Source organism: Cyanistes caeruleus, unplaced genomic scaffold (genome assembly GCF_971803275.1).
Source record: "Cyanistes caeruleus unplaced genomic scaffold, bCyaCae1.hap1.1 HAP1_SCAFFOLD_120, whole genome shotgun sequence".
NCBI classification, from domain to species: Eukaryota; Metazoa; Chordata; class Aves; order Passeriformes; family Paridae; genus Cyanistes; species Cyanistes caeruleus.
In genome coordinates, this window is record NW_028255919.1 from 639,679 (window position 1) to 662,911 (window position 23,233).

At 49.9% G+C, this 23,233-nt stretch overlaps 1 protein-coding gene across 2 annotated transcripts in view; it reads right to left on the reverse strand.

Annotated features, from left to right (window-relative positions):
- The window catches only part of LOC147646136 (uncharacterized), a 222,152-nt gene extending 212,137 nt beyond the window's left edge, over nt 1–10,015 (reverse strand). For both annotated transcript variants that reach the window (XM_086873893.1, XM_086873892.1), the window contains exons 1-12: nt 9,714–10,015; nt 8,015–8,052; nt 7,440–7,571; nt 5,821–5,955; nt 5,207–5,548; nt 4,671–4,760; nt 4,100–4,271; nt 2,567–2,630; nt 1,822–1,870; nt 1,331–1,443; nt 621–738; nt 98–197 (exon numbers count right to left, since the gene is read on the reverse strand). In XM_086873893.1, the coding sequence (XP_086730019.1) occupies nt 98–197; nt 621–738; nt 1,331–1,443; nt 1,822–1,870; nt 2,567–2,630; nt 4,100–4,271; nt 4,671–4,760; nt 5,207–5,548; nt 5,821–5,955; nt 7,440–7,571; nt 8,015–8,052; nt 9,714–9,990 (1,630 nt within the window). In that variant the 5' untranslated portion in view covers nt 9,991–10,015. The remainder of the gene's footprint in view (nt 1–97; nt 198–620; nt 739–1,330; nt 1,444–1,821; nt 1,871–2,566; nt 2,631–4,099; nt 4,272–4,670; nt 4,761–5,206; nt 5,549–5,820; nt 5,956–7,439; nt 7,572–8,014; nt 8,053–9,713) is intronic.
- Between the last annotated feature and the right edge of the window lie 13,218 nt (nt 10,016–23,233).

The following is a 23,233-nucleotide window of genomic DNA, read 5'->3' on the forward strand; positions in this document are numbered from 1 at the left end:
CTGCCAGCAGCAGCATTTTTGGGGAGCTGGCAGTCACTGAAAGCAGCCCCACACCCCCCATTCCTGGAAGGCTGAAGCTGAGCAAGAATACACTGACCCAGCTTGACAGAGCCGTCGGTTCTGAGAAGGATGTTGTTGCTCTTGACATCTCGATGGATCACGTGGTTGGAGTGAAGAAAATCCAGTCCTTGCAGGCACTGAGAGAGAAAAGAGAACCAGGGGGGCAAAAAGTAGTGCTGTGAGTTCATCGCACAAGCAAGGAAACAGCTGTGGAAGGTTCCCTTTGCAGGGGAATGGGGAGGAATGGCAGAACACAGCGCCATTGAGAGCAAGAGCCTGCTGCTCCCACAGTAGCAGAGCAGCACCTTTCTCAGTGGAGAACTGCAAATGCCAATGCACGAGACAGAGCTAGAATACAAGAGCAGGGGATAAGAGTACAGGAAGTGAGTCCAGTGAGTGTAGGGGCACTGGCAGACAGTTCCCTTGAGATGCTCTTGCTTGCCCATAGCCTAGCAGCAGCACAGAAACCAAGCTTGGCCCATGAAATCCCTCCCGTTCTGAGCCCCTGTTTCCCAGACAATGCAGCTCAAGGCCTTGGAAGCACAGATGGGATCCCTGACCTCCCGACTGACAGCTGCAATCTCTCCTTCAGACATTTGAATCTCGTCGATGAGATCTCTCAGAGTGCCTCCGTCCATGTACTCCATCACCAACCAGAGTTCCTCATGCACAAGGTAGCTGAAAAAAGGAAACAAGGCCATGCAGGTGAACATGCACGGCTAGGTTGGTTTTTTGCTTGAGTCTTGTTTCTGGGTCCCTTGGAGACAAGGGCAGAAGTAAAGGCATAGACATTGCCTCTAGGCTGTGCAGTGTTTGCAGTCTGTGCTGTCTCAAGGAGAAAGGCAGTTTAGGAAGAGCCCAGATAAAAAACCTGTCACGCATGGCATTTCTGGAAATAAGCACCTAGTCTTCCTGGCATACACAGCAATGGAAAAGAGGGGCAACAATGCAAGGGCAATCCTCTCTTGGATGGTTCATCAGCATTTAAGAAACTTGAAAAACTCAAGCCCAAAGAACTGTGGAGACAATGAACTTAGAAGGTATTGAATTCTTAAGATAGGGCTGATGCAGGTTTTTGAACAATTTTCAGTCTGCATTTGCCAGGGTGGATTCATGCAGACAAAATGCAGTCTCTTCCCATCCATTGGAGATAAGTAGAGAAATAATAATTAACAGCTCTATTTCCTGCCACTGACCAAAGTGGGTTTTTAAGCTCTCATGCTTGTAGTATGTAAACAAACATTCATGGCATAAGACCGTGACCACTCACCTGGCTAAGTAATTCACGATCCTGGGACTCCTATTACTCTCCATGATCCTGATTTCATTCATGGTTAGTATCTTCCTGCTCACTCCTTGCACATTTATTTTCTTTATGGCCACCTCAAATGACATTGAAAAGGAGTAATTTGAGAAAATTGGTAGCATGAGACCACAACACACATGGAACAAGTGATTGTGGAATGGCACAGCCAAGCTGTGCCCAAGTGCCTTGTGATTAGACCTCATCACTGGAGTAATTAGGAAGTGACATTGCAACAGCCCATTTCTCTGCTCCCCTGGGGGTCAGTTACAGGACATGTGGCCACTGGCGATTTGCCTTGTCCACAAAGCCTGTTCCAAGTGCAATTTGCAGGCTGGCTCCAGTCTGTGCTTCTTGTGCCTTTTCAGCACAGCTCTACTCAAAGCTCCAGCCACAGCTGTCAGCAGTGGGGAAAGGCCTGGAGAGCAGCAGAGGCTGCAGGGGCTGTTGACATTTACCTCTCCTCCTGTTGCAATGTCAAGTGCTCTGGAAACCTCTCCAAAACCCCTAGAAACAAAACAGCAGCAAAGAAAGGAGAAGCCATTTAGATCTTGCAGTGGAAGCCAGTCCAGACAGGAGAGCTCTGCTGTAAATGCCTAAAAGCTGCAGGTTGCAGGAGGGGTGTGCCAGAAGGCAGATGATGCATTTTCCCCTCAAGTGCCTGGGCACTGGGCCTGTTCCTGAAGCCTTGGGCTTTACTGCCTCAGCTCCAAAAGGCAGCTTATTCCTTCATCTCGGCTATCAGCTTCTAAACTGTGCAATTCTAATCCTGAGCACGGAGTATTTCCTTTAGCAAACTCTTGGAGAGAAATGTTCCTGAGAACTGTTATCTGACAGCTCTCATTGGAGGTAGGTTGTGCTTTCAGGCAAGCAAGATTCTTCTCCTTTCATTAGTGTGGCCAGATGATTTGGAGACATCCAAAAATGCGAAGGAAATGAATCCTGAGCTGTCCCACACTTGAGAGACAAGCAGATTTACCAGGTTCTGTTCCTTGCTGCAGGCAAGACCTTGGTAGCATGGAGATGTCTTTGACAATGCCTTCTGAGCACACTTGACAAATTCTGGCCAGTACTGAGAGATGGGGCAGACTAAGCCCGCTGTCTAAACATGTGGACAACTTGTCTGACTTCCCACTTGATGGATATTCCCCCAGTGAAACACCTGGCCCATGGCTGTGTAGAAGTGACTGTGGTTGGACTCACCCGCTGCCAAGACTTTCCAGTTCAATGTATTTTGTGATGGGATTTTCCGTGTTCACCATTCTCCCTGAGGGAAACAAAATGCAAGATGCTGACTTTCAGGCAGAGATCCCAACTTGCAGGAGATGCCAAAGGCAGCCCCGCTGTCTGGGGCTCTGAACCCTCTGTGGTCAGCTGGGCAGCAAGCACAGCAGCAACAAGACAGGCAGTTGTGCAGTACAAATGGGCAGCAGAGAGACTGATTTTGTCCAGTCCTTGGAAGGAAATGAAGCGCAGAGAGCACAGCAGGGCACAGCACAAGGCTGGCAAAGGCCAAGCATGAGCACTGACAAGCAATGGCAAGAAGACTCAGCCAGCGTGAGCCCCTGACAAGCTGTGGCCCCCGTTCAGGACACACCAGCATTGCCTTGGAGATCAGACACAGCCAGGTGCAGATCAAGGCCCTTTTGTGTCCCAGCAGGTGAAGGTAGACACCAAATCAGCTGGGATCTTTCCTCAGCCCCACCAGGTCTTTTCTGAGAGCACAGCACTGGCAGCTGTTATGGGCAAGAAGCAGATTAAATGGGTTGTGCTGCAGAATCACAGAGGGCTTGATGTGTTTTCCCAGAGACTGATCTGAGCAGGGCTTGGGCCAATAGGTAGGATTCTAAGAGTCATGGGAATGGCTGGGAATCAGGGATGAAAAAGTGCCATGGATCTGAGGAATACACAGCACAGGGGCTGCAGGCTCGCTCCTGAGAAATGCCTGCAGTGCTGTTTTATCTGATCACACCACGTGGATGTGTCTCTTGGACACATCTTTATAAGAATAAAACTAGGATATTAATTACAGATTGTTATACAAATATCTGTTTCTTCAGTGTGGGCCCAATGAAAACATCTCTTGCTGTGTTTCTGCTGTCACCTGATGTTCTTTCAAAGGAGTCCTCACTGACAAAAAATACAGCATTCTCATAAAAACCTTGTAGATGTAGTAGAGGCAATAAAAACAGTCCTAAAAATGACAGCAGTAAGACACATGGGGCAGAACAGCTCTTTCAGGATGGAGAAAAAGCAAAAACCCCTAAATGCAAAACCAAACAAGGATAAAAACTGAAAACTAAAAACGAAACCACAACAAAAAGACAAAACCCCAAAACCAATCAATATCTCTGAAGTCTTTTGGTTCTGACAAGCGGTGGGAAGTCTGGAGTCTAATGAGAATTTAGGAATCAAATATTCTTATCAGTTTGGCCACTAGCACACAGAACTTGCATAGATCGTTTGCTAGGCCACAGCCTCCTGCTGATCCAAGAACAATTCCTGCTTCTGCCTTTAGTGGCAAGGGAATGCCAGGCAAAGCCGAGCCAGTCCAAGCTGCCCTCAGAGGCAGCAGGAACAGCCAGAGCGCTCTCTCGCTGCCTCAGAGCACAGCAGTTCCTGTGGGGAGTCCTAAATGTCTCTGGGACACCAAAGTGAGGAGGATCATTTGCTACAGCTCTGCTGGCACGTGCACACAATACACTGTCCCTCAGACAAGAAATACACCAGACGTACTCAGTTGCTCCACGAAGTCTCCCTGGCTCTCCTGGAGCTGAGCAGCAGATGTGTCACTGCTGGAAATGGACAAACTGCCCCGGCTCCACTGCTCAGCTTGGGCAACAAAGGCTCCTTTAGATGCTGCTGCTGCTGCTGCTGCAGCAGATTGAATGGAAGAGCCTGTGTAGATCTGCGAGAAGAAAGGAGTTTGTGTCAGGAAGCTGGCTGGCAGAGATTACCCCGAGTTCCCTTTTCAAATGCAAGCCCTTAGGAAGTTGCTGTTAGCCACATGCAAAGCTCATCAACTGGATTTTTTGGATGCCCACTTCTGGAACCAAATGGTCAAAACCTAAGGTTGGTTTTAATCAAGTTGATGGCCAGTTTCATATTCCATTTTCCTGGATTTTATGAAGGATGACTGCAACAACGACCATTCCACTTCCTCTCAAGGATCCCTTTCCCCCTCCAAGGACTGCAGACACATTTGCAGCTCCTTGTTCTAATGTTGGAGCTCCTCCCCCTCAGTCCTCTTTTCCTGCACCATCTTCAGAAGGTGCTCAGCCTGCAGCACTTGTGCTTGGGACAGTACCTGTGCCTGCCGCCGACCTTGGGGCTCTTCATCAGCAGGCATTTGCTGGAAGCCTTCGCAGGCTGCCAGGTGAGATATCAACACGTCCACCTCAAGTCAAAGAGAACAAAGCAGTCAGAGACCACAGCTTGTCCCTGTGTGCCAAGGCTCATTGACTGTGAGCAAAGGGAAAGAGCAGGACAGCAGCAGATTCACCAAGGCATACAGACAGCTTGCAGCTTGTATTCCAAATCTGTCTGGGGGACTGAGTTCACTTGCAAAAAGCCCTGAAGAAACAAGGAGAGCAGGAGCAGGCCAGCAGGAATCCCTTGAGATGAGTGCTGGCAAAAGGGGCAAAGGACTGGTGCCACTGTCCAGGGCAGCAGCTGAGATTGAGCACAGCAGGAAATGTCCTTCCAAGCAGCTGGGATAGACACTACAGCAGGATGGCACTGAGAGGCATCAGCCCACCCCCCTGCTGCTCTGCAGAGGAAAGGCAAGAAGGGCAGAAAGCACCAGACTGCAGTGACTGCTGTGCCTATCGCTCTTTCACTCACTCGATTTTCTAGAGCCTCTTGCTGCTGAGCGAGGAGATGGAATTTCTCTTCGATTATTCTTCTTTCTTCCTCCAGCCTCTCCTCCCTTGCCCTGATCCTAGCCTCAGCTTCCTGCAGCTCTGCCAGAAGCTCCTCCTCGGAGGCCTGTGAAGAATGACAGAGAGGAATTTCCATGAGTGGAGTGTCTGCCACTCTTTCACTCACCTGGTTCTGTTGATTGCCTCTCTGCCAGGGGAGATTCATCTCCTCTTTGATGCTTCTGTCTTCCTCAGGCCTCCTCTTCACTGCCATGATGGCCCTCGGAGCTTCAGGCAGCTCTGCCTGGGGCTCTGCCTCGATGTTCTGTACACACAAATGGAGAGCAAGTGCCTGGGAGCTGCCATCACGCTCAGCTTCTTCCTCAGTTTCAGCCTCAAAATCACACTCATTCAGTCACTTCTTTCTGCTTCCCTACCCACCTCTGCTTCCACTGTAACCTCCTGTCCCGCTGCTGATCTCTGCAGAGGCTCTTTGCTTTCAGGGCCTCTGGCACTCGTGGCCTGCTCAGTCCCAAGAGCTGCGTTTTATGCCCCTCTTCCTGCCCTTCACTCTGTCCCCTGCTGGGTCAGCCTTACCTGGCCATTCTCCAGTGGCTCTTCCACCTGCTGCCCCAGCTGCTCTTCCTGCTCTTGGGCTGGGAACAGCTCTCCCTCAGGCTGGCACGGCCGTCCTGATAAAACAATCTGCTCCTGCTCTTTCTCTAGGAGGACCTGCAGAGAAAGCAAGAGAAGATGGGCTTCAGCTTCTCATCCAACATTTTTGTGGGCCAAGACTCAAAGGCTGATGGGCTCCCACATTCCCAAAGCTCTGTGCTGCTGCTCTCCTGCCTTGTTCTCTGCCCGTGGGGAAGCACAGATTCCAAAGTGACCCTGGCAGTGCAATCAGGGCCCATCTGGCCCTGAATCTCCAACAGACTCTTGGGCAGCTGACAGGAAATGTGGGGCATTTCTCAAGGGCCTCCCTCCCCTTCTGCTGTGTCCTGCTTGTCTCTCCCTAGTGACCGACAGCCAGCCCTGTCCCACAGCTCCATCCTGGCTCTGCAGGGGCTTCCTGGCTGAGCTCAGCCCTTGGGAGAGACACTGCTGGAGTTCATGTTCTTTTCAGGCCTGCCCTGCCACTCCTGCCCCTCTGACATCTACACTCTTGTTAGAAATCCTGCTCATTCAGGAGACAAGGATGTGTGCAATTGGATCCTCTGCTGCAGGTCAGAGAGCCTCTATGGCCACCTCAGGATATGGAAGAGGACCAAGGTGTTTCTCCTCCCTCTTTTGTCAGCTGAGAATTCTGAGTGGCACTGACAGAGATCCTCAAAAGGCCCCAGCAACAAATTAATTGACACACCCCTAGGGATGCCAATGAAGGAAGCCATGGGTCATGTAATGCATGTATGACCAAAGTCACCAAAAACCACCTAAACCATGGAATTGTCCCACCTCACTAGGACAGGCAGAAATTTATAGGTTAAACAGGGAGTGTCAGGACAGAAGAGGCAGGAGGAGGAAAACAGCTCTGAGGAGAAAAAACAACCATCTCTAAAGGGGTTCTTAGCAACACAAGACAGCACTCAAGGACTTGCAGCTTTGCCCCCACACTAGGCTCCAATGCAGTTTCCAAAGCTGCAGACTTCACCACAAAACATATCAAGAGAAACTTGCCACTTGTGGATTTTGCCTCAGAAGAAGGGTTCAGAACTACACAGTTTGTTTCTTTGGCCACACAGGACAAGAATGGCCGGCCACAGCTTCATGGACAACACAATCATCTCCTTGCAGCTTATCAAAAGCCAAAAGACAGGTGGCCTAAAAGACTCCGCAGAAGTGAAGAATTACTCCAGAAAACTGCAGAACACTTCTCCAGGTCATACAGAGGTTTCCAAAAAGGGAAATCAAACAAAGCAAGCCCTGTGAGCCCCAGAAATGCCGTGTGAGCCCTTGGCCATGGCTTGGCAGAAGCCAAGAGACAGAGCTTCCCTGAGCCAAGCAGCCAGCTGCTCACCCGCAGGCAGCAGCGCTTTGGGGCCTCAGCACGACGGCTCAAAGCCCAATTTCCAGCTGCCACGGGATGGGGGAATGGCTGGGTGCTGGCAGGACTCCAGCACTCAGCATCCTCAGCCAGCAACAGCAAGTGCTGGCTGCTCAGAAACTTGCAGCTCTGCCTTGCACTAAAGACAGCAGCACCCAGCACTGGCACTTACTGTCTGGGCATGGTCAGGCTGGGCTGTGACCACAGCTGGAGGCTCGTGCTCCTTTTGCTCATTTTGCTCCTCTTTGGCCTCTTCTCCAGGAGCAGAGGGAGCCACAGCAGAGTCTGCTCTTGCTTCTGGGCTCTGTGGACAGATGGTGGAGTTAGGGACAGGCAGCTCCCTATCATTTAGAACCTTATTTCTCTTCAGCTCGATTTCTACAACCAGCTCTACCAAGCACAAATCATCAGCTTTGATAGCAATGGGATTCTAAGTCTCTCCAACTAAATTAAAATGGCTTAATTCAGCCAGGCTGCAAATAGTTCTGAATTAGAGAGTTCACCCTGGCTACTATCAGCAAGCAACATTCTCTCTGCAAATCTGAGCTTTGAGTTCTTTTAAAGCTCTGCAATGGAAAATTAGGAAATAGCCAACAATGCCTTTGCTATTGCTGTTGTAAACATGGAAATGGATCTTCTTTCAGCCCACCCAGCTGGCCCTCTGCACTCTACTGCCACAGGCCAAGCTCACAGTTCCCTGCACAATTCTGAAACACCAGGAACATCAAATGCTCCTTTCTGACTCACCTCAGGATCGGCACCTCTGAACACACGGCTCAGATGACCTGCAGTGGGCAAGGAAAAGGAAACAAATTCTTTGAGAAAACTGGAGAGAACCATGGCCTATTTAGAACAGCATCTGAGAAGATCTCCCAGTCTACATTTTCAAAGGTGTCCTGCTTGACTGGTGTGGTTTAAAGCAGCAACTAAAAAATCACTAGAAAACTTACTTATTTCTTGCAGTGAGATATGGATTAGAACAAGAGCAAAACAGGCTTAAAACTTAAATGGAATACAGAAAGTTGATTAACAAAAACTACAAGAATAAGAAACCAGAATAAAACTTCCAGAACAACCCTTTTCTCCCCCACTACCCAACCATTCCCTTGTTTACATGACAACATAGAGACAAAAAACTTTGGATCTTTGGTGTTTACAACAGTCCCAATTCCTGCTAGAGTCTTTTCATCAGTCTTTGTAGAGAAACAGAAGTCGTCTTCTGCTATCTATGGAGTTTTTCACAAGAAAACGATTTTTCTTCATAGCTTTCTATTTCTCTGATGCCAGCTGCCCAGAAATCTGCCATCAGTTGTCTCCTCCCATTTTCCATCACTCTGAGGTGTGTTATGGGTCATGAGTCTAGGGATGTCATTTTTATGAATGAGTTATTCAAAGGCAAAAGTTCCCTTTATCTGTTTTTGTGAGCCCTCCTGGAAACAGAAGTTTTCTCTTTTTGCTTCTTAATAGCCACAAATCTTCAACTATTACTTCTTCCCCTCTCTTCCAGCATCTCTCAGTGTCACAACTACTTCATCATTTGCTCAAAATCCACACTTGGAAACACTCCATTCCTCCCAATATACTCTGTCATGAATTAAAGGCGTTTTATTCAGAACACTACTGTCCATCTCCATAGCTTTAACAGAAAAATATTTCAGCTTATTAAAGCATCTCCTTTCTCTTCCCCCTCTAAATTTAATTTTTTTCTTCACTCTCTTTGATGGGTTGATGGTTGATCACTCCCTCTCTCTCTCTCTCTGGAAAAAAAGGATTAATCTGCAAGTCTCATGCAGGCAGTAAAAGAGTTAAAATCTTGCTAAAGCTGCAGATGTTGATGGTGTCAGGTTTCAGTTCAGTGGCAGAAACTGCAAACCAAGTCAGGCCGGCCGGCTCCGTTTCTCCTCCCACCCTGCCCTCTGCAGCCTTGTCCGGCCTGGAGGGGGGGAGGAGGCCGAGACAGAGCCCTGTGACCTCGTCAGAAGCCAGAAACCAAAAAGAGCAAGAAATTCCCGGCCTCACATCTTAAGGTGCTGTTCACAGGTTGATCTCACTTCTCAATAGTTAAAACCACTGCCAATTCTCACCCATGGCCAGGAATTAGTCAGGAGAAAAAACTCCCATCAGCCTCCAGCAGTTTCAACTTCCCGAGCTCCCAGAGCTATCTTAAAAGTAAAGTCACCCCAAGAGATTGAGCCAGCAAAGTGAGGAAATGACAGACTCTGCTGCCACAGGCTCTCCCGTGGAGGGAACAGAAGCCCTGCAAATGCTGCCCGCAGCCCCCTGGCTACAGACACCCCGTGTTTTGCTGAAGGTGTTGACAGGAGCTTTACCAAACCAGGGGCATCCTCATGGTCTTTGTGTTTCAATATCAACCCGGTCACTAAGGAAGAGCAGGGAGACCTACAAAAGCCAGCTCAGGTTCCAGCCAGGGAAAACCTCTACTTACGTGCCAGGTTGGTCAGGAAATAGCTGGAGTATCCGATGACATAAATGGTGCAGATGGCAACAGCGAGCTGCTCCATCATTGTAGCACTGCTGTGCCAGTTTGCACACTGTGCTCCACAACAAAAACAAACACGGCTCCTGTCAGTGTGCAGCTGCCCACTGACAAACGCCTCAAGCAGGAGGATGCTCCTGCACTGTGCAAGCCCAAGAGCTGCTCTGACCCTGAGGCCTTCCATGCACCAAGGCAACCTTGGGATGTCACCACGACAAGGTGGCATCCATGCCCTGACATCACAAAGCCAATGCTCTGCGCTGCTCTGGGAATTGATGCAGAGCAACCCAACCTTCCCTACAGCAAACACGAAATTGCCTGGCAGGTTCTCCTCTGTCACAAAGGGTCACAAATCCTTTGCTGGGCTGTGGGAAATGGAAAGACAGAAACTTCCACAGATACTGAAGGGTTTGATTGACAGCCTTGGAAGGAGCTTGGGTTCATGCAATGCTAAAGGTTCACAGACGTTGAGTCGAGAATTCATAAGCTTATGTTCCTATAGCTGCAAGGAAGAATATGCCAGAAGTAAATAAGAAACTGCATTGAGTGAGATGGTGGAGAGTTTTCAACTGTAATTGTGTGATTTTATAGAGTAAGCTATGAATCTAAATATTATCATAAGAAGCACATATGTGTAGGTGAGCTAGCAGTCTATTGAGTGAAAAGCAGACACAGTGCAGCAGAACTTGGCAAAGGTGAAAGGTGATTAAGTAATAATAAACCTCTTCAATTTAGTGCATTAGCCAAAAAACTCAAATTAATGGATCTCAGCCACTGCACCAGGCTGAAGCTGAGGATCCCCAGCCAAGCTCAGAGGGAGGAGAACACAGCATCTGTGGGATCCTTTCCAGTCTGACTTGCTTCAGCTGGAGCCTGGAGTAGGAGAGAGCAGGAGAAGGGTTGGCTGAGTTCTCTCCCCTCTGCCTTGCCCTTCTCTGCTGGATCCTCAGTTCATCCCACACCCACCCCAAGACTCCATCCACATCCTACTGGTGCTGACGGGATTAAAGGAGATAAAAGCGAAAAAACCAAAAATGTGGAGAAGAGAGTAAAAGAGAAGCTTAAATGCAGCTTGAATATGAAAGAAATACATATGTTAGTGACTGCTGGGTGTTCAAAGGGAGCTGAAGGGGAATCACCCCAGAGCCCTCAGCCTTCCTTGTGCCCATCCCCGGGGCCCCTTGTCCCTCCCAATGGCTCCCGTGGCTCTCCCAGTCCATCCCAGCCTCTCCCAGTCCATCCCAGTCACACCAAGTGCCTCCTCTTGTCCATCTCGCCCCTCCGTGGATCTGCCGCCTTTCAGCCAATCAGAGCGCGTCTCTCTGATGACTCATCAGTTGCCGGGCAGATCCACAGAGCCGAGAGCCCCGCGCCGGACTCGGCCTCTCAGTGCCGCGCACTTCATTCCCAGTCCCTCCTAGTGCCAGCACAGTCCCTCCCAGTGCCACCACAGTCCCGCCCAGTGCCACCACAGTCCCGCCCAGTGCCACCACAGTCCCTCCCAGTGCCAGCACAGTCCCTCCCAGTGCCACCACAGTCCCGCCCAGTGCCACCAGAGTCCCTCCCAGTGCCACCACAGTCCCGCCCAGTGCCACCAGAGTCCCTCCCAGTGCCACCGCAGTCCCGCCCAGAGGCCCCAGTGTCCTTCCCACTCCTTTTTAGCCTATTCCCAGTCTACTCCGAGTTCATTCCTACTTTACTCCCAGACCTCCACACTCTCTTCCAGTGTCCCAGTATCCACTCTCATCTCTTCAGTGCCACCCCAGTCCCTCCCTGTCCATTCCCAGTCCCTCCCAATGACACACCACTCCTCTCCACTCTCTCCCAGTTCCCCCATCTCGCTGGTGCCCTCCAGCTCCCAGCCCGGCCCCGGCCGCCTGCTCTGCTCCCTGATGGATTTCTCCCTTGCCCACATCCAGCTGAGCTGCTCCCAGGGCCAGCAGCAGCTCTCGGGCCACGTGCTGGCCACTGCCGTGCTCCCCAGCGGGGACTGGAGCCAGCAGCTCCTGGTGCTGCTGGAAACCGCCCCCGGCAATGCGGGCTCAGCTCCAGCTGCCAGGTGGAGCACGGCAGCCTGGAGCACCCCCTGAGCCGGCACCGGGGCACGGCCCGGCCCCCACAGCGCCGGGGGCAGCGGGGGAGGCACTGGGGGGGCCCAGAGGGAGATTGGGCTGTGCTGGGAGGAACTGGGAGGGAGTTTGAGATAGACTGGTTTAAACTGGGAAAAAGATTCAGATGCCTAGAATGGCTGAGGAGGGTTTTGAAGAATGTTGGGGAGGATGGGATGAGGTTTCAGGGACCCTGGTGGACGCTGGGAGGGAATTTGGGGGTGCTGGGTGTCACTGGGAGGGATTTGAGTGAGCCTGGAGGAGCTGGAGGGAGATTGGGCATTGGAAAGCAGGGATTGAGATGAGGTTGGTTGTGCTGGGAAGAGACTGGAAGGAGACTTGATGAGTCCTGGTGGGGCTGGGAAGGGACTGGGAGAGGGTTTGGGGGTCCTGGGGCAGTGGGGGGAAATTGGGAGGGGGCTGTGGGATCCTGAGAGGAACAGGAGGGGCTCTGGTGGGTCCTGGGGAGGCTGGGAAGAGACTGGCAGTGATTTACCAAAATAGCAATATTGATCCAGTATCAACATCAATCTGTTAATGGAAAAAAACCTCTCCAACAGCTTAAAGTTACAAAGTGGATGTTTAATCACAGCACTGGGCAAGAGCAGGAGTCACCCCTTAATACGCACTGCAAGCTGAAAAAATATTTCAGTGTCTATTGACAAAAGTCTTAAATATCCAAAATGCTATCACATATTAATACTAATACATATTTATAATGCTAAACATTTTCTATTCCCCACTTTGGATTAAAATGCACAGAAATGATTTTTAAAAGTCGTAACACCTGCCTGGTTGGCTCCCTAATTTGAGGAGAGGGTCATTTTGGTGAGGAGGGGTCATCAGGAGATGAAGGAAAACCGCTCTTCCTCACTCTCACTTTTCTACCTTTACAATGGTTGACATTACAAATGACATTTGGTACAACTCCACTTTCCTCCCTTGTGACATTTAAATGGGTTTCCAGATGTAAGGTCTGTGATCTTCCTGAACCCATTTATCACTTTCTCTTTTCTCATTATAAAGCACATCTAAACAAACATACAGTGACAAGTAATTTTTTACCTAAGTCCGAGATTCATTATCTCAAATCCTGCTTCTCACTGAATCATTAACTCTAACTAGTTCCAGCAAGGCCTATCTCTTATCTCTAGCTAAGAACTCAATTTTTTCTAAAATTGTTAATTCGTTAGTGACTCCAAAGGAGGTTTCAGAGGGTCCTGGGTGGGCTGGGGGAGACTGGGAGGGTGCTTGGAGAAGCGTGGGATGTCTGTGAGAGGTTTTGGGGGTCTTGACCCCTGCAGACCCCCCAGGGATGCCATGAAATGCTGCCCACAGCAAGATGCTGACGGGGATCGGGGACTCCGTGTTGGGTTTCGTCTTCCTGGTGCAGGGGCTTGGCTTCTACCTGAGCAAGAATGTGACAGGGGGTCCCTAGGTTGGGATATCCCCTCCCCCAGAGTGTGTGTGCTCTCCTCAGGGACCCCAAGCCTGGTGTCACCCCCTTTTCTCTGTCCACAGAGCTCCTGAAGCAGCAGCAAAAGGTTCTCTAGGATTGTAAGTCAACAAATCCACTCTCCCCAAAAAATTCCCATTGTTGGTCTGTGTCCTGATGGATTTTCATTCCTCTGATTTCTTCCAGGTGCCCACAGGGAGCCAGAAAGATGTGGAGCCTCCCAGCCAGGTGTCTTCCCAACACGGATCACCAGGACCACGGATCACCAGGGCTCTGCCCAATGGGGGTCACTGGGGATCATCCAACGCCCATCCTCCCATGGGGGATGGAGCTGGAGCAGCGCACGAAGCTCTTCCCGCACTCGGGGCACTCGCAGGGCTTCCCTTACTGGTGCCTCCGTTGGTGTTGGGTCAAGTGAGAGCTCTGTGAGAAGCTCTTCCCACACTGGGGACACTCGTAGCGCCTCTCCCCAGTGTGGATGCGCCGGTGACTGATGAGGTGGGAGTTGTGCTTGAAGCCCTTCCCGCAGTCGGGGCAGCGGAAGGGCCTCTCGTCTGTGTGAATCCGCTCATGTAGGAGGACACTGGAGCTGGTCTGAAACCTCTTCCCACACTCAGGACACTCATAGGGCCTCTCCCCAGTGTGGATGCGCTGGTGTGCCCTCAGGGCAGCGCTCCACCCAAAGCTCTTCCCACATTCCAAGCAGGTGTAGGGCCGTTCCCCCGTGTGGATCACCTGGTGTCTCATCAGTTCAGAGACATCTCTGAAGCTCTTCCCACATTTTCCACACTCATACGGCCGTTCCCCAGTGTGGATCCTCTGGTGATTCCTCAAGCTGGAGCTCCGGCTGAAGCTCTTCCCACATTCCCCACACTCATAGGGCTTTTCCCCAGTGTGAATCACCTGGTGCTGGAGCAGCTCAGAGCTCCACCTGAAGCCCTTCCCACATTCCAAGCACTTGTGGGGCTTCTCCCCCAGCTCTGAGCTCCGTCTGGATCTCTGGCCGTGTTCCTGGCACTGGGGGGATCTTTCCTCCTCGCAGCTCCCTGGACTGGGTTTGCAGCCCCGCCTCGTGCGGGATCTCTGGGGCTTTTTCTCCTCCTCTTCCATCTGGCCACAGTGCGGGAATGAAAATCCTGGTTTGGGGAAAAAACAAGAGGACAGCGCTTTGGGGTGGGGATTCCTCCTTGCCAAAGTTCATCTCAGGAAGTCATTTGGCATCTTGTGTCTGTAAGAGCCTACTACAGACCAAGATTCAGCCCAGACATCCTCCAAACATAAAAACACTGATCCAAAACGATCCAAACACCAAATTCAGGCAAACCTCCTCAAGAATAAAAAGATTCAGCCCGTGCAAAATAAGAAACCACGAACATTTAGCCCAATAAAACTCAGAAACACCAAGATTCAGCCCTGTGAAAATCATGGATCCCCCTCTCTAGTCTCCGGCTGACTGTGGGCAGGGCAACACTCCTGGGACTGCACACACAGGGAGGGTGGAACATTGTGCTTCTTCCTCTTCCTGCTCTTCCTCCTCCTGTGTCCTTACTCATCCTCACACTCCTGTTCCTCCTACTATTTCTCCTCCTGCACAATCCCACCTTCTCCTCCCACGTGCATCCTATGCCCATTTTGTTCCTCAGCCCTGCTTCTCCTTCCCTTCCCCTCCTGCCCCCAGGCCCAGCACCCACTGCCGCCTCCCTTTTCCCCCCCAGTCCCACAGCATCCCACCGCAGGGGCATGGATGCAGCTGGGCCAGCTCGGCCTGGGGCAGCGCTGGGCTCTCGGCCGCTTCCGCCCGCACTCGCTCCCCACTGCAGCCGCTCCCGCCACCACAGCGCGGGGGGGCCCGGCCTTGGCGCTCCCCCCTCCCACCTCCCCAAATTCCCCTCCAGGGGGGCGCCAAGGCCCGGGGGGGAGGGGCGCAGCTGGGCTCCAGCTGGGGAACGCTGGCAGCTGCGGCTCTGCCTGGACACTGATGAGTCATCAGCGCCGCGCGCTCTGATTGGCTCAGCCCTGCCTGAGCCCTGCGCCTGCGCCAAGGGGGGACACCCTGCTCCAGGGGGGATGGCCCCAAAACGGGGCAACCCCAGCAAAGGAACAACAACAAAGCCTCTTTACAAACTGATCCCCTCAACCTCATTGCACATAGGGCTTGGGACGTGGACATAAGGAAGTGACAGGAGGAGCCAGCAGCTGCACAAAATGTTATTAAGTGATGACACAGACTGCTGCTCAGCCAAGGTCCTGCTAAATTCATCAATTTCCAGAAGAACAACAAAGACTTAACACAGCCATCAATATCCTTAGCTATACAAAAGTGGGCTGCATATTAAGGGGGTATGTAGGAGGTGCATTGGGAAGTCTGTGCCTCTCCAGGACTTCAGCCAGTGGGGAAAGGGAGAGGGAGATGTGACCAAGAAAATTAGGATGAAAAGGAGAAAACAAATGGGGAGACAGCATAGGAAATGTCCCATGGCCTCTCCCTTTCTTATGAATGAAATTACTGTTACAGGACTCCTCTGTCTTCCTTGTGGACAGAAACCTGTGGGGATGTCAATTTTTCCACACACCTTGGGGCTCCTCCGCAATTCCTTCCACCGTCCGGGCCGGCGGGCAGTGAGTGCAGCTGAAGGGGCCTCACCCAGTTTGGGGGATCGGCTCCCTCGGCTGGCGGCGGCACCGGGCATTGATTGGGTACCCGAGAGTGAGCAGGAGACAGACGAGGGACGGATCAGGGCAGCTCTCAAGAGTCGGCAGGGAGAGAGCACTGAAAATCTCAGCAGTGACTACAGTGGCATCTTCGCGGAGTGAACATGGCAGGGCACCCAGGGAGGGGACAAAAGGGAAAGCCACAATGGGGTCCCAGCAAAAGGGATGAGGATCCCAAAATATCTCTCAAGGGTCCCTTGGGAGCATGTGGAGGTCGTTTGCACATTCTCCCAGAGCTAACTAGGGACATGGACACCCAGGGGGGCAAGAAGGGAAGTCCAGAAGGGATTTAGACAACAGGGGATGGATGGTGTTGGTGTGCTGGGAAGGGATTGGCTGAAGGGGAGTGTGCAGGAATGTGCTTAAGGCAAGAAGCAGCAGGAGGAATCTATGGGGTAAGAAAAAGGATGATGGAAGAGGATGAGAAAAATACTGAGGATTGGGATATTTTTCAGAAGGATCTTATTCTCAGAATTTGCCAGCTGACTCAGATCCTTTGTATCCCAGTTTTCCAGGACAGGAAAACAAGGAGGTGAGGTTTTCAGGGGGTTTCTCTGAGCTGGGAGCGGCAGGAGCGGGCGCAGAGCTGCGGCACCGGGAGCACGGGCTGGGGGCCTGTGGGGAGCTGTGGGGCCGGGCTGGGGCTGTGGGGCAGCCGGGGCTCAGCGCCGGGCGCTGCCTGAGCCCAGCACCCCCCGGGCAGGGCCGGCAGTGGCCCCCGGCCCCCAGGAGGCTGCGGGACGCCCCGGCCGCTGCCCGGCCCCGTGGAGCTGCCGGCCCTGCCCGCCGGGGGGGCCACCTTTGGACACTGCGGCAGGACAGGGACCGGCTCTGGGATACGGGCTGGGGAGGGGAGCCTCAGCACAGCCAGCACGAGGAAGGAACAGCTCACAAATGGGGATTCGACCTGGGAGGATTGAGATCAAGTATCTGGCAGAGCCACGGCTGAAGTGAACCCACAAGTGTGGGCAGACCCAGGGAAATTGGCAAAATTAGATATGGAGCCTCTCCAAATTTCCCTGAAGCAACCAGGACAAGAGGTGTCCAAAAGCAATCCCCTGTTCCAAGGGAGGGAAGGAAGGGCTCACAGCCTGTCTGGGAGTCCTGCTCAAGGCACGGCTTGGGGAGCCAGGGATGGCTCCCTAGAATGCTCCTATCCTGCCAAACAAGAAATCCAATGGAATCCACAGAATGCTGCAGGACCCAAGAAGAAGAAATGAGATGATGAAACCGAGGCACCCCACACTCTCAGATCCTTACACCAGCCTGAACCAGGTGCCCTCCTCACACTGCTGCCATACACAACTTGATGCAAAAGATGCTTTCTGGGGATCTGCCCACTTCCAGAGGATGCAAACACAATTCTGCCTTGGGCTGGCAACAAGAGCTAGAAGGGAAAATGCTCAAGACATGGACGGTCCTTCTGCAGGGATGCATGGAAGCACCGGCCTGATTGGGGCAAGCCTTGCAGGAAATATCAAAGGAATTGACCTCACCCCCAGGGACTGGCTTAATGCAGGATGTGGATGACTTGATCCAGTCAGAAAAACAAGGAGAAGAGGTAGCGGAAGCCTCTGTGAAATGCCTTCATTTTCAGGCTAAAAACCAGCTTTGAGTACCTGGAAAAAAAGGAAGATCAAATGGTAGAGAAAATGGTTAAATATTTGGGACATTTTTTGATTGAAGGCCGGTGGTGAACTGACTCAGAGAGGGTTCAGGGAATCTCAGAAATAATGTGACCCAGGACTAAAAATGAGCTCAAACAATTCTTAGGATAATTAGGGAATTGCAGGAGCTGGACTGAGGATTTTCTTTTCCACCCAGAACATTGTGTGACTTCTTTAGCCCCAGATAGTCTCAATGTTATACAGTAAACATAAGAAAGAGAACAAAACTTAACAAAATGAAAAAAATAAAATGATTGATGCCCCAGCCATGGCTCTTCCACACTCAGAAATCTGAACTGGAAGGGAATATTAAACAGGCCACCCCTGAGCCTGCACTGAAGGCAACGCAGCAGCAGCCAGGGCTCCCCAGCGGGGGAAGCTCCTGGGCCTGCCCACAGATCCTCTGCTCAAATCCTCGGCCTGGCCACCCTCCTTTGCCATCTCCAGCCACTGCGGGACAATCCTTGCTCTCACTCTTGCAGCTTCAGGCCTTTCTGTGCCTGCCCTCACCACAGCTGCTGGGGAAGGCACCGGGACAATTCCACTCTGCCTCTCAATTACACTCACACTCTGCCCTGCCTGGGATTAGCTGCTGGCAAAATAGACCAACTTGAAAATGGCTTCCAATCTAATTTCTCTAAAGAGACTTGGTTTGCCTTTGCCTTGGGGAAAGGAATTTTAATGTTTCTTTTCTACCACTCAGAAGAGATGAAATTAACATCTCCACAGACTGGGAATAGCCCAAAAGATTCTCCCCAAGATAACGACCATCAACAAAACATCAACACCCAGCAGCAAACATCAACCAACACCTGCCCCAGACACTGCCCCAGGCACAGCTGGAGACACCTGGTCTGGAAAAGGCTGAGCAGGAAATCCAGGAGTGCCCACCTAACTCCCATCACAGGCACAGAAATCCGGCTGCAACAGGAAACCAAATCCTAACAGTTCCACACCTTCAAACCAATGAACATTAAACCAAGGGATTTCTATGGGGTCAGAGTGTATGAATTTAGGAAAAATCTAGTCAAAGTCATGTGTCATGGAATGATTTTCTCTGCACACCCAGCCAAAGTGAGCAATTAATGATTTCTGTTGTACATTCTGGCCAGAATCAAGTAATGCCTAAGACATCATTGGAGAGTTTTTCAGTTTCAGTGAAAAGATTACACCATTAGAATAATTTTTCATAATGATTTTACTTCTCTATTGTCAGTTCTGTTTGGGCCAGTGGTGTGAGAATCAGTTTTTAGTCCCAGGAGAATAAAAAGAAAACGATTGCTTTCTCATTCTTGTTTTATATTTGTAAGTGACTCTTAGTGATGACAAAATGATGGTATGAGTTTTTGATGTTCACCTTTAAGCTGCACTCTGAAAACTAGAAGAGCTTTAAAGTTGGGGCTTTAATACATAAACTGTTAATAAAATATTGTTTAAAAAAAAAAAAATAGCAGATCAGTGCTGGGGGGGCACGTGTGAGTCACTGGGATGTCTGCCCTGGAAGAGAAACTTTGTTCCAAGCAGCCAGGAGAGGAGCTTTAGAAATGCAAATTAACACTGATGGCGCAAAGCCCGCACAATGGCCCAGGGGCTTCCTGCCTGCAGGAGGAATTGGGCTGATTCCCTTTGCCCCTCAGCCCAAGCTCTGCCTGCTTGCACAGATGGAATTTGCACAGCTAAAGGCACAGCCCATTGTGAGGATATCTGACTCTGCAACACAAATTGGTTAAGCTGCAAAGGAAAACAGAAAATGGAGAATGCTGTGAAAACTTCACTAAAACAAGTGGGGGGAATCATTCCTGTCCCCACTCAACATGTGCTATCTCTGTCTATGTTATATAGGGTGTATCAGACCACAGGGGTTTATTTGCTACCACAAGTTCAGGGAAATCAGTTGGGAATCCAAATATGTGATGAATAAGAATAGCCAACTATTTATGAATACCTGCCTGAAGGGTGCACCCAGAAATGGGGAAAAGATGGATGGCCACCAGAACAAATCCTGCAACACCATGGAGCAGACCCTGGCAACCCTGATGAATTCATATCAGGTACCAGAGAAACCATTTGTCATTTCATTGGGATAATCAGATTACAGGATGTCATTGAAATAATAACCAACCACACAGCTCCAGCTCCTGACCTTCCCCTCACCAATCCACTCAGATGAGGAACACAACATTTCACCATGGGATGGGATCAGATTACCTTTTAGCAGAAAAAGGAGAGGTTTGGGAAAAGTTAAATGATTCAAACTGCTGATGGCAAACGGATCAGCAAGGAAAAGGTGCAGAAACAGATAACAAAGGAAATAGCAAAGCAGCTCATGTACTTGTTCAAACGTGGAAAGGATGGGAATAGGACACAGTTTTGTGGTTCCCTCACAGACCATGGGTTTAACAAATGCTGTTTCTCCTCTCATGTGCTACAGCAACTCTCATCTTTTTACCATGCACCACACCTTGCTGAGTGCAGCTCATTCAGCAGCTGAGCAAGGGGATGCAGGTGGCAGCCAGGCCTCCTGAGCCACAAACGGCTACAAAAGGACAGAGAATGAGGGCACTGAGACCAATCCCAAAATCAAAGAACCAGGAAGGAAAAACAGAGGCAATGAGAGAATCTGCTTGGAGATAGGGCCAGGGACTTGTACGTAAGGAAACAATGGGAGAAACCATCAGTTTCAGAAAATGTTACTAATTGACAAGGACTGCTGCTCAGACCAAGTCCCGCTACAATCCTGAATTTCCAGAAGAACAAACACTTCACAGAGCCACGAATTCTCCGGAAGCCCATCCAGCTGCGACCGTCTCCGCTGCTCACAACGTCCCTCTGAGAGAGGTGAGGTGCTTTTCGGTCTGCTCTGGTGCCTGCCGATAAGACGCAGCCAAAGCTTCGCACGGTTGGGCTGGAGGAATTCCTGGTATTGCCCAGGCGCCGTCTGTCAGACAAGTGCGAAAGCGCTGCAGGTTCGGCAGCAGTGGTGTGTGGTGTATTGTAACTGTAACATGGAGAAGCTTAAAGGGATTTGAGGTGGCAATGCCCCTGTACCACCTACTTCTCCTTTGGGGTGCTTATTAGCACATTGCAAACAGGGAAACTTTGGGCAAGATTTACGTAAAGTTGACTGATTATTGTAATACACGGTGGCCAGGATATGACCTGGACAGTGGGGAAAAGTGGCCGAGAAATGGATCTTTGCAGTAGAACACCATTTTACAGTTGATGTTGTTCTGTAAGCCAGAGGGAAAGTGGGATGAAGTTCCGTACATTGATTTGTTTTTCTATTTGCGAGACAAGCCAGAATGGCAGGCTGAGTGTGGACTGATGGCAGTTAAGGCACGTGTGAGTGATAAATGTGAGGTTTGTGTAAAAGGAAAAGGTTGTTTAGAGCACCTGGCATTAAAAGAAAGTTTGTGTCGGGGGAAAGAGATGGATGTTGATTTACAAGTGGTTTCAGCAGAACCAAAAGAACACAATTTTGTTTTCTCTGCCCCCACTTCACCCAATCCTATTTCACCTAACCCTATCTTGCCTAACCCCACCTCACTTTTCCCTCTTTATCCTCCTCTACCGCCTTCACCTGATCCTTCTTCTCCAGGAGATGATCCAAATCTAACCGTGATACAAGGAAATGTGAAAAATGCTGGGGAGGAAGACAGCAGTAGCGGGGTGATGATAATAAATCAGCGACACCGGTATCCCATCGGACTCGGTCACAGCTTGCTCCGGTTCTGGGTAGAACGGGAAAAGATTTGGGCAGACAAAGGCGGACTGTGATTGCCCCCTTGAGACAAGGAGTAGCAGTAGAAGGGCCGGTGTTTGTGAAAATTCCTTTTTTCCCCTGCAGACTTGATAATTTGGAAACAATCAGCTGGAACTTAGAGAGAAAATCCTGATAAAGTAGCAGGGGTGGTAAAAATAATTATGAAAATTCAGAATCCAGATTGGGATGATATACAAGTAAAAGTGGAGAATTTAATGGACTCTACTGAGAAAGAGATGGTGCTTAGAGCAGCCAAGGAGAAGGTGAGAGAAGATCTCAGAACTGGGGTGCTGACGGCGACTTTAGATGAGAACTTTCCAACCGAGGATCCAGGGTGGGATCCCAATGCCTTTGGGGACATGCGGAGCCTGAAGAGATATCAAGAGTGGCTCCAGACAGGGGTTGGGAATGCTGTACCTAAGGCTATGAATTGGTCTAAATTGTATGAGGTAAGACAGGAAAAGAAAGAATCCCCTGCTGCATTTTTGGAAAGGCTTAAGGAGGCAGCAAGAAAGTATACAGATCTTCAACTAGAAACAGAACAAGTGAATGTTCAGCTTGTGTTCATTTTTCTTGGGCAGTCGCAGGATGATATTAGGAGAAAATTGCAGAAGTTAGAAGGAGAAGATTCAAGGAATTTGAATCAATTACTTGAAGTGACTTGGAAAATATACAATAACAGGGAAAAGAAAGCTAGTAAAAAGCAGCAGCAAAATCTTTTGGCAGTGATCCAAGGAAGAGAGAATCCAGGTTTCAGAGGATGCGGCAGAGGTGGTCGTGGACTGGGGAGGGGCGGACTTGGCAGAGGACGAGGGGGGTGGGTTTTGCCAAGATTGGGGTTAAATCAATGTGCTTATTGCAGACAAGAGGGCACTGGAAAAATGAATGCCCAAATCGGTTTAACCAGGGCAAGCAGTTCAGTCAGAATCAAGATGTTTCCAAATTAATGGTGCTGGGGGAGTACAGCAGCTGACTAGAATCGGAACAAAACCAATACAAGAACCTTTAGTAACTATACAATTGGGAGATAAAGAAGTAAAATTTCTGGTGGATACGGGGGCTACATAGTCTATGCTAAATGATCTAAAAGGGCAAGCAGGAGACAAAACAGCAACAATAGTTGGAGCCACAGGGAAGGAGGAGAATTGACCATTCCTGCAACCCCTGGATTTGTGTTCTGGAAACAAAGTGTTAACACATGAATTTTTATTTATGCCTGAGTGTCCAATTCCACTTTCAGGATGAGATTTATTAGCAGACTTGATGCAGTGATAACTTTTGAAAACGGGGAGCTTTTAATGAAAATACCTGAATCAAAGACAGGACAAATCTTAATGATAAAAGAAAAACCAGTCCCTGCTATCCCTCGGGAAGTAGAGGATGCAGTAATTCCCTCTCTATGGGAAACAGACATACCAGGAAAATCTAAGTTGGCACAACCAGTACATGTAGAATGAAAAGAAGGAGCAAAAGCTGTCCAGGTTAAACAGTATCCCATAAAGCCAGAAGCACGGCAAGGAATAGTAAAGATTACTGGAAAATTTTTGAAGTACCAAATTTTAGAAGAATGTGAATCAGAATTGAATACACCAATATTTCCAGTGAAGAAACCAAATGGTGAGTACAGACTAGTACAGGATTTGAGAGCAATAAATGGAATAACTAAAGATATTTACCCAGTGGTAGCTAATCCCTACACATTGTTGACATCTGTGAAAGAGAAATTGAAATTGTTTACTGTAATTGATTTAAAAGATGCCTTT